This window comes from Pseudorasbora parva, chromosome 6 (genome assembly GCF_024679245.1).
Source record: "Pseudorasbora parva isolate DD20220531a chromosome 6, ASM2467924v1, whole genome shotgun sequence".
In the NCBI taxonomy this organism is placed as follows: Eukaryota; Metazoa; Chordata; class Actinopteri; order Cypriniformes; family Gobionidae; genus Pseudorasbora; species Pseudorasbora parva.
The window spans coordinates 45,972,181-45,983,354 of NC_090177.1; the positions used below are offsets into that span (position 1 = coordinate 45,972,181).

General features: G+C 42.5%; 1 protein-coding gene across 1 annotated transcript; it reads right to left on the reverse strand.

Annotated features, from left to right (window-relative positions):
* Positions 1-214: 214 nt before the first annotated feature.
* Positions 215-5,099, reverse strand: LOC137079445 (serine/threonine-protein kinase pim-1-like). Its single transcript, XM_067447402.1, has 10 exons — positions 4,960-5,099; positions 4,606-4,736; positions 3,861-4,109; positions 3,401-3,562; positions 3,231-3,325; positions 3,062-3,112; positions 2,582-2,960; positions 2,264-2,440; positions 516-604; positions 215-403 (listed from the first exon to the last, which is right to left on the reverse strand). The coding sequence occupies exons 3-10, from the start codon at positions 3,976-3,978 to the stop codon at positions 392-394; spliced, it is 1,083 nt and encodes a 360-aa protein (XP_067303503.1). The 5' UTR covers positions 3,979-4,109; positions 4,606-4,736; positions 4,960-5,099; the 3' UTR covers positions 215-391.
* Between the last annotated feature and the right edge of the window lie 6,075 nt (positions 5,100-11,174).

Genomic DNA, 11,174 nt, shown 5'->3' on the forward strand with positions numbered 1-11,174 from the left:
TTTCTGTTTCCACCTCTCAGACTCCGTAAACCCACACTGAGAGCCAGGGCTGCAGCAGCGCCTGTTTGCCTGTCGTTACGTCATATGACGCGTTCTCTAGGAAAAGGCCGGTTTTTGGAGCGTAGCTTAGAACAGGCACTTTTTTTTTCCCTAATTTCTGCCCGTGGGTGTTGTAAAATAAATTTACATTTTTTATACAATATTGTGTATAAATTGAAAGATGGCCTTTAAGCCTTTTGGGAGCACTCAGCCTGCTAGATGCTAAGCTGAGTGAAGAAGCAGACAAAGACAGGAAATGTGACATCCAGAGCGGGTTTTACAGGAACTTCAGGGGCGACCAAAAGAGAGGAATTCTGACATGATATGCAGCTCTGACAATCCTCTTCATGTCTTATTCTGTGTCCTGAAAAACACACACTACAAGGTTATAGTCTACATACATTACAATTATAATCTTTCAAATGAAAAGGGAATAAATCTTTCAAATAATTTGTAGCTGATCTTAAACTCAGTACCTTAAACCACTCATGTTGAAGGATTTCCCTCAAATCAATCCGTTGTCTTGGGCTTTCCTGCAGGAGGGATCGAATCAGGTGGCAGCATTCTGTGCAGAACGATGGAAGAGATTCGGATTATTACCGGAAACTTTACACCTGCTATATTTGTATAAAGCAGTAAGATCCGACTATTTGATTCTGTATTTGATTCTGTGGTCAGAAAATCAGGAGAAATTCCTGTTTTATCCACATTGAGTCTCAATCAGCTCCCTGGTTCAGTAGTCAAGGCACTGATCAGGGATTCGGCCATTTTAAGGGCTGTTTCAATCACAGAAAATGCTTCCAGAGAACTGAAACCTTTGCTCTCTAAAAAGTCCCACAATGCACCGCAAAAAAAAGGTCCATCAATGCTCATTATGTTCCCTTGACGGAAGTTCAAACTACTAGTGTGAACCGACCCTTAAAAAGCCTGGGTCGGCACAGTGCAACTAATGTTGTCAAATATATCCTTGTTTCGATGTGTAACGATACAGAAATATCTGAAAGGAAATGATACTCAGTTTAGCTGCACTCTCCTCTCCGACCAGCAACGAGTTGACACGCACCGGCATATTCTCATTCAGCCCAGTTAACCCTCTGAGCACGGCGAACGCGCGCTCTAATGGATTTTTCCCCATGACAGCGTGTTAGTGTGTATGTGAGATCCGTCACATAATTCTACTAATCCCCGCGGATTTCACGCTCACATCTGAAGCACACACACAATACTATTAATAAAGCCGCCTCTGACATACAAGTGCAAACATTTGCTTTTTTCTCAGAGCTTGGTCAAATACACTCAAAAACTTTCTCAGTCCACATCTTGAAGAGTATTAACGTAGACAGTTCAGGAAGAAGGAGTAACAGGAACAGTGATTAGGATCCAAGTCTTAAAGGACAGCACTTATTTGTTATTCAAACTACAAATAGACTAATGATCACACTGCTCTGACTGATCAACTTGTGTAACTTTAATGGTTTCTTCTGGAGGCGTTTTAATGTTTTACAATGAACGTTATCCAATGTTATTTTAAATTTAATTACTTTAAATGTCTTTTTTTCTTTCTTTATAAGTTTAAAAGTTTCTTACCTGAATGTTAGAGATACCTGAAAAAATAAAGCAGTCTTATTTCATTAGTATATTTTATTCTATTGTATTTATTTGTGCTATTGTTTGTAATCTGTTAATTTGTTTTTATTTTATTACGGTTTCATCTTTTTAAATCGAAATCAAGCTCACACAGAACGCGTTTTTAAGGTTCGAAAACGCGAGGCGCAGTGCACTCCCTGTTTGGTAAGCGTTTTTCATTCAGAAAAGAGAAGTGCGCTGCAGGTTTTTATGTTTCTAGGCAACCCCCGAATCACCTGTACTGTCAGTCAAATCAAAACGGTCAACACAACGGAAGGCCCGCCTCTCCATTCATTCGATTGGACAAAAGAAAATAAACGCGATGACATCGGGCGCTTTTCCGCTCAGAGTTGACTTTTTTTCAACTTCATGCGCTCGGAGCTCTCCTTCAAAAACGCGAGGCGCAGCAAGCGGTTAAAACGCGAGGCGCCCAGGACGCATAAGCAGCGCGCATAACACTCTGCCAACCGAAATCCATTCAAAAAGGCGCCTCTCGCTGCAAAACGCGTTCTGTGTGATCAGGGCCTTAGGTGTTACTTTTTCCTCAGTTTGTTTTGTATGATTTTGGTCTTCTTTGTTGTGATGTATGGCTTCTTACCGTTTGATAAGCCAGGCATAGACCAGGTGTTGTCATCAATCATTCGTCTGTCTCTGCGTTCTGGGAAGCGTCCACACACCAACAGGAATAAGAGCACTCCTAGAGACCACACAGTAGCTGGTTTCCCGTGATACTTTCCCTCTGTGCGGTACTCAGGTGGGCGGTAGTCTACAGTGCCTGTAGGAAAGAGATTTGTCTGAAGCTTGAAACACCAATGACTGATGTTATTTCATTTTAAACAATGCTGAGATGTTGTGTCACCAATTTAGCTTGTCACTAGAACTTAAGTCCCAAACTACAGGTCTGATTAATACATACCTCTGAATTTTTCATAGCCAGATTCCTGCAGGAGATCCCCACATCCAAAGTCAATCAGTTTGACCTCATATGTTTCTGTGTTGATCAGCAGGTTCTCCAACTTAATGTCCCGGTGAAAAACTCCACGGCGACAGCACACGTGAGCAGCCATTGTTGTCTGCGTCATGATAAACCGCGCCGTGTCCTCGTTGAGGGTGCCATCGTGAAAGTTGAGAAAATCCCACAGATCTTTGCAGGGTGAGGGACGCTCCAAGACCAGGATATACTGGTCAGGCTGGTCCTGCCAGTCCAGCAGCTCAATGATCTCTGGAACTTTGGGGCCATTATTAACGAGGATTAACAGGCCGACCTCTAATGGGAGCGGTGCGGGATGACCAGCCTGAAGGAAAGATCATTGTTATATGACGGTGTTATCGTTATGTCTACACATTTTAATTTGAAGACCGTGGGAAAACAGCGTAGCGAGTGTAGCATACTTACAATGTGGATGTATTTCATGTCCTTTGGCTTTCTGGCAATTTTCACTGCCACCTGATCAACCAAAAAAAGTGTCAAGTGCAGTAAATAGTATAAAATATACATTAAAAAGGACTTCAACTGGATATAGTGAGACAAAACTATTTGATTGCTAATAAGGAAATGACAATACCTCAAGGCCATCCTCCAAGCGTTTTCCCTCAAAAACAGAGCCGTATCCTCCCTCACCAAGCATCCTGCCGATTTCATACCGGCTCAAAATGTTGCCTGTTAAAAGAGGAATCGTTTTAGATGATTGGAGAGAAGTGAGTGTAATGTTTGAGGTTATGGCCATAAACTCACCCTCCGGTGTCCCGTCCACTCTGCTGTTGTTGTGACCTGGTGCTGGACTGACTGGAAGGGTTTCAACCTGCTGACCTGCAGGAGGAAGGACTTCAAGACCACTGGAGAGAGAGTCCTGAGGACCATGATGAGCACAGGCACTGTCCTGTAGAGAACTCTGATCTAAAGCGGGGAATATCAGACAAATAATAATTAAACACTGCATAGTTATATCATGGTGATTCTTCAGGAATGTTTAAAAAATAAACGTTCTTCGATGTTTTATCTGTTAATATATAAGACATGTCCTTGAAAAAAACAATCTGATCATGACTTTATAACATGTCCACTTCATCCCATGGAACAGAAATTAATGAACTACGTTCCCACTGATGGATACTGATTTAAACCTGGACATTATGATGCTCAAGTAGACAGAAAACAGTTAGCCTACACATTTAGAAATGGTCATATGATTTACCCTCAGTGTGTCTCTCATATATCGCAGTGTTATCTTGGTCTGAGCTGCTGCTCCAGTTCCAGTGAAGAGACGGCAGCTTCTCAAAACTATCCATCCTCCTCCTCTTTCTCACTGGCATCTCATTTTCCTCACCATCACTGGCAGGCTGATGGTTTTCAGCCACATCGGTGCTGGATGTTGAGGACGTGCCACTTTGAGAACTTTGTTTTCTTTTTTGGCCGATGGTAAAAGATGTCCGCTTGGTTTCATCTGTGTTTAAAGATATATGACATGTCCTGGAAAAAAAATCTGATCATGGCCTGGATCGAATCTTCTGAGTTTTCATCAAATGTGTCATATTTCTAATGAATGACACTAGGTTTCCATTAATGTATACTTATATCTAGCTGAAAATGATGTAGACTTTATGATGTACAGAGCTGTGATAAACAGAAAACAACTGGTCATTGGATTTACCCTCAGCGTGTCTCTCACTAATGTCTGCAGTGGTCTGACCCTGACCTGAGCTGCTGATCCAGTGAAGAGAGCGCAGCTCTACAGAGCTGTACTTCCTCCACTGTCTCTCCTGACTATCACTTGCCTCACTAACAGACTGATCATATAACACACAGAAGAGATTTGACTTGGATTTCTTCCCATATCACAAGAAACAAAGAACATATCAAACAGATGCACAAAAATGTGTCAAAATCTTCCAAATATTAATTAACATTCATGCTAATTTGTAGCTTTTTGTGGTCAATACCTCAAACCATTTAAGGTAAACTGCAGAAGGGGCTTGACCATGATGATCTGCAGGAGGAAAGACTTCAAGACCACTGGCTAGAGGATCCCGAGGAGGACCATGATGAGCACAGGCACTGTCCTGAAGAGAATCTAAAGCAGAATACCAAACAAAGGCATTTTACAATAAACAATAGCCCAATGATTATTAAACATTGCATTCTCATGTTAAGGGGAGATTCAAAATAAAATACTTATGCCAAATCTGATGACTGGCTTGATCAAACTTCAGTTGTATTTTGATTTAATTTGTGATGGATTTGTAACGTATGGTAATGATATTTCAATGATATTCTCCAATGGTCATTTGATTTACCCTCAGCTCTAGTAATCTGGTCTGAGCTGCTGCTCCAGTCACGGTAGTTCAGCTTCACGAAACTGTCCGTCCTTCTCATCTTCCTCATTGGCATCTCGTTTTCCTCGCCCGCACTAACGGGCTGATGGTTTTCCGCCGCGTCGGTGCTGGATGTTGAGGATGTGCTCTGGTGGGAGTCGTACTCGTTCACCTGAGCGCTAGAACTACGCTTTCTCTTCAGTGCCATGATAACAGTTGTCCACTTGGGTAACTCTATCATATAAACTTCAGAGAAGAAGCAAAGAGAAGCAGACTGAGAAAACTGACGGTAAAGTTTGCAGGTTTCACTCGCGCGACTTTGTTCAACGTTCCGCTTCTTTATGACGCCATCGCGCATTCCGAGGCGCATTTTTCGAAAGCGCGTGACATCTGAGAAAATGCTTATTTCCTTTCCTTGCTTCAATTTATATTTCTTAGGTATATTTAGGAAATGTTTCTACTTAAGACGTCTTGCCTCAAGGGCCTCGCTTAACTTTCACTACACAATAAAAACAACATTTTACTCTACAAATCTAAATTAATTCCACAGCCAACCAATCTAAAAACACATTCATAGACCACTATTATAAAAAAAAAGTAAAAAAAAAAAAGGTAATCATGTAAGTAATAGTTTAGGTTTTATTTTATTTATAATTTAAGTATTTATTTATTTAAGATTTTCTAATAAGAGTATAACCATACACAATTTGTCAAAATGTAATTTGTGACATCTCTGGTCAAGTGGAATATTAAAACACTATGGAGGTTATGTTTATAGTTGCTTAACAGCTACAAATTATATTATAACCTATAGATTAGTTAAAGCTGCAGTCCATAACTTTTGTTGGTTAAAAATAATCTAAAATCAAATTTTGAGCAAGTACATAACCAGCTGGTGTTCAAAACGATCCCCTTGCCTTAGCCTGATTCCCAACGGTAAGCTTGTAGTGATGCGTTATGATTGGAGCGGTACTGGTTGCTTTCCGCAGGATATTCGAGCATGGTGCTTTTCGTCTATGTGTCATTATGTCACTTTGTGCATTATTGTGATATATCGTATTAACGTTTACCGGCACATGTCTAATTTGCAGACATATATTGGATATAATATGCCTTCTATATTGGATCTGGCAGGAATGGTGCAGCACACTTATGTGAGTAAAACATGTTTTATATATGTGATAGTATTGCATTGTTACAGATCGTTTTGATTACGTGTACGTGTCTAACAGAACTTACCTTAGCACACTGTCAAAGGCAAAAGAAACCTTTATTTTTTGGCTCATTACGATTCGGGATCAGACTCGGACATGTATGGACCAGGGCTCGCAACGCTAACGTCCCGGGGCTTTGTGTTTTCTAGACGGGCTACCAAAATGTAAGTCTGTCGGCAGGCTGGTGAATCTTCAATAGTGAAATAACATTCCTTTCTTGGTCTGCGCTGATCACTCTCTTGACTTGATACTTGAAGGGCGCGCGTGTGTGCGGTTCTCGTGCTTATATCCACTGATTGGGCGGGCCGAGTTATACAAAAACAATATTCCTATCAGTCACGGGCGGATGAGAGATCAATCATTGCGTTTGTTTGATAGACATTTTGCGAGCTCTGTGAGAGAATCATTCTGGTTTCTGCTTTCAAAACAATCCCTCCCTCATGTGAACTGACAGGGGAGCAGAAGCTCATTAAATATCCAAATCTCATCCAATCCTAACTGTGGGCGTTTACTTCAAAGTCTACAGTGCCTGTTTTGTGCCTAAGCAATGGTTATAAATGAGGCGCGCAGATGTGCTCCAACAGTAGCCACTTTCAAATCCAGATGCAAAAATCTGTTTATCTGTGAATTAACTGAATGAGCACTGCACTATGATTGCACTTTATTTTATATATATCATGTTTTTACTCTTTTAATCATTATTTTACTTTTTAATGATTATTTAATTAATCTTGTTTTATTTGATGTTTTTGTATTATATTTAATGCCTTTTAAATCTTGCTGTCAACTCTGGTAATTAATGTGGTTTAAATCAGTCGAATTGAAGCGGGAGAGGGTTTCTGGATCAGTATTGTGTGTGTTTTGTATGAGATGTGGTCATGTGAATATAAAGAGTGTAGATGTTTTAGTATAGGATGTGCACTACTTTAAGTGTAGGCATACTCATTTATTCACAGTGAACTTGGGATGCAGATTTAAAGGGGAAGTACACTAGGAGAGCCCATGCAGTTATTGTGTATACAATTATACGAATAAGAGAGTTCATACATTGTTGTGTGTAATAATTGTTCATTTTTTGCCACAAATTCATTCTCAGTAAAAAACATGAATGAGAAGCATTGCGTCTGATTGTTTATTCACAAACGTAACGTTACTCCTTTACAGGAGTGCTAACTTTACACAAGCAAAAGCCAGTGTGACATTCGGTGTGGAAAAGGAGAGAGAAGAGAAAGAGAAAAGAGAGCTGACTACACCACCCTGGTCACTAAACCAGGGGAATATCCTAATAAGTAATTTCCCCGTTGACAGAGACGTGGAGTTACAAAAAAATCTTTATTAAGCCAGGATAAAAATGTTAAAGTGAATAACTTGTATCTTGAACATCCAAAAAGGCGAATCACTGCTGGCACAGACACACCACAAGAGTGACACTGACGAGAACTCACAGGGCTCGTGGTTACCGGAAGCAGGGCGAGCTAGTGCCACGCGTCGCTAGAGTCGACGATGGTCAGGAAGCACACACACGTGCACCACACTTCACACACGCGCACCACACTTCACACACGCGCACCACACTTCACACACGCGCACACTCACTGCAACCAAGGGTCAACCACTCTAGGTTGTAAACCATGCTCGGTGTCTCAGAAGGACCCACCACCAAAAGAGCAACTAGCCCTCCTGCTCCGGACCCACGGCACCTGGAACACAAGAAACACAAATTACATCAGATGAATATCACCAGCTAGCAGGAGTATTGCCATCAGGTAGATGATTTTTCGGTGTGGTTGTTTCCAGTTCTCAGCTACTCGAGTATTTGTCCAGGTTGGAGGTTGGGTAGCACGACCCTTGTTTCGAATTTTGGCATAAACTACATCTTGGCTCCATGGATTGAGATTGTAGCCACGACGATCGTCGCGTTCACAGCCAGATTGTTGTCGTTGTTGTTGTTGGCCTGAATGGCAACTTCGCACGGATAGTAGCAGTAGTGCAAACACAGTTTAAAACAAATAATCTTTGAACTATGTAGGCTAGTTTAAGGGGTTTGTGTGTATATTTAGAACACAATCTAGGTTTTTTTTGTAGGATGGAAAATTTGTCAATGTTGTTTGCGTGCGCTCCAGCATGACCTGCCAGACTGCCGTGGCGCACGGCCGTCGCCATCATTTGGCACATGTGGTGCCAGGTTATTTGTTTGTACTTAATAAACAAATAAAAACATTTGGCGCGAGGTCACAGCGTTTGGGTTTGCGCGCTCACAAGGTTTGCGAAAAGTAAACAGGCTAAAACACTCGAGGTTAGAGCCAGGGCAGACGACAGTATGAAGCGTCATTCCGCATAAGATGGGCTTACATTTGGAAATATATTACATCTACATTTCAGTGGTAACACATAAGGTGTTGATCGTCATCTTTCTTTATTATTGTTAGCACTACCTCAAACTAAAGCGGCATCTCTTCGGAGCTGTCATTTTCTTAAATAAGCCGTGGCAATGTTTCAAATGAGCGTCTTAAGCTAGACAAATTCCTTTATTTTCAACGCGATCACCTTGCCCAAACCATTTTGAAACCAAGGAGCCATTTGTCCTCCGATTACAAACAAGCTCCTCGGCACTGCGTTTGCGGGGCTCATATTACACGCTGTAGAGGATTTTTAAAAAGTGACGTGAGTGGAAGGGAGGCTGCGTCGCCGGGACAGTGTGTGTGTGAGACCGGCAGGCAGAGCAGAGCGGCAGAGAGACATTAGAGAGATGCGACAGAGTTGGGGAATTGCAGGCGCGGCTGTCATTTCAAATAGCGCAGCATATTTTAAACTAATTGGTTAACCGGTTTCAACCGGCTAATGAGGCTCGGTGGTCGGTCAAGAAAATGTTTAGTTTTCGCCATCCCTAGACCAAGCCTAACTCTTAAAAAAATAAAAATAAAAAATGCACACCATAATCCCCCCTCCACCAAACTTTACACATGGCACACCGCAGTATGGCAAGAACCATTCTCCTGGCAACTGCCAAACCCAGACTCATCCATCTGATTGCCAGACAGAGAAGCGTGATTCGTCACTCCAGAGAACACAGCCATGGAAACCCATTCCATGAAGCTCTCTACGCATTGTTCTTGAGTGTGGCAAGCAGCGGGGCTCGCTGCCGGGTCCCTTAGTAGGAGGAGTCACCGCCGGCCGCAAGGAGCCGGAGGAGGATCGAGCTGTCTACCAAGCGTCCAGTGCCATCGCATAGCACCGTGAGGAAGAGCCTCTCGGCGGCTGGAAGGCCGAACGGCAGTGTGTCTAGGAACCAGACCAGATTATTATTTTTTTTTCTTCTTTCTTTTTCCCCTCTCTCCCCTCTCGATGGAGGTATGTGGCAAGCAACAGGGCGAGGGGCCGCGAGAGCGGGCCGGTGACGAGTGGTAATGAGTACCAGCTGCGCGACACACCAGTCTCGTCTCGCGGCCAAGTGATGGGAGCATAAAAGGAGGAGCGAAGGCAGCGGAGGACGAGAGAGGACCAGGGCTGGATTTTATGTTGAGTTTTGTTTATGTTTTGTTATGTGTGTGGGCAGTCGTCCGTGAGGGGCTGCCAGTGTTTTATTATGTGTGTGTGTGTGTGGGCAGTCGTCCGTGAGGGGCTGCCCGTGTTTTTCTTTCGTTTTGTTTATTTATTTTGAATTAAAGTTTGTTGAACGTTCACCGGTTTCCGCCTCCTTCCTTCCCAGCTAAGAACCCCGTTACATTGAGCTAATCTAAAGGCCATACAAAATGTTTAGTTCTGTAGCTGTTGACTCATTGTGTCTCATATGCACACTGTGTGCCTCAGCATGCGCTGACCCGGCTCTGTGATTTAAAGGGGCCTTCCACTTCATGGCTGAGTTTCTATTGTTCCCAATTGCTTCCACTTTTTTAAAATACTACTAACAGTTGACCGTGGAATATTTAGTAGTGAGGAAATGTTCCGAATGGACTTACAGGTCCTTCTCAAAAAATTAGCATATGTGATAAAAGTTTATTATTTTCCATAATGTAATGATAATAATTAAACTTTCATATATTTTAGATTCATTGCACACCAACTGAAATATTTCAGGTCTTTTATTGTTTTAATACTGATGATTTTGGCATACAGCTCATGAAACACCCCAAAATCCTCTCTTAAAAAAATTAGCATATCATGAAAAGGTTCTCTAAACGAGCTATTAACCTAATCATCTGAATCAACTAATGAACTCTAAACACCGGCAAAAGATTCCTGTGGCTGGTTCATTACTCAAAACCGCAATCATGGGTAAGACTGCCGACCTGACTGCTGTCCAGAAGGCCATCATTGACGCCCTCAAGCGAGAGGGTAAGACACAGAAAGACATTTCTGAACGAATAGGCTGTTCCCAGAGTGCTGTATCAACGCACCTCAGTGGGAAGTCTGTGGGAAGGAAATAGTGTGGCAAAAAACGCTGCACAACGAGAAGAGATGACCGGACCCTGAGGAAGATTGTGGAGAAGGAGCGATTCCAGACCTTGGGGGACCTGCGGAAGCAGTGGACTGAGTCTGGAGTAGAAACATCCAGAGCCGCCGTGCACAGGCGTGTGCAGGAAATGAGCTACAGGTGCCGCATTCCCCAGGTCAAGACACTTTTGGGCTACAGAGAAGCAGGACTGGACTGTTGCTCAGTGGTCCAAAGTACTTTTTTCGGATGAAAGCAAATGCATGTCATTGGGAAATCAAGGTGCCAGAGTCTGGAGGAAGACTGAGGAGAAGGAAATGCCAAAATGCCTGAAGTCCAGTGTCAAGTCCCCACAGTCAGTGATGGTCTGGGGTGCCATGTCAGCTGCTGGTGTTGGTCCACTGTGTTTTATCAAGGGCAGGGTCAATGCAGCTCGCTATCAGGAGATTTTGGAGCACTTCATGCTTCCATCTGCTGAAAAGCTTTATGGAGATGAAGATTTGTATACTTGTATACTTGTATATAAATGTTGATACTGTTAAAATTCTGCA

What these genes read in the sequence shown, in the direction of transcription:
- LOC137079445 (XM_067447402.1), bottom strand. Translation starts at nt 3,978, where the DNA reads ATGCCAGTGAGAAAGAGGAGGAGGATGGATAGTTTTGAGAAGCTGCCG. An exon ending in TGGCTATGAAAAATTCAGAG is followed by an intron (nt 2,441 to 2,581) that starts GTATGTATTAAT and finishes TCTTTCCTACAG; the next exon opens with GCACTGTAGACTACCGCCCA. An exon ending in TATGCCTGGCTTATCAAACG is followed by an intron (nt 605 to 2,263) that starts GTAAGAAGCCAT and finishes CGTTCTGCACAG; the next exon opens with AATGCTGCCACCTGATTCGA.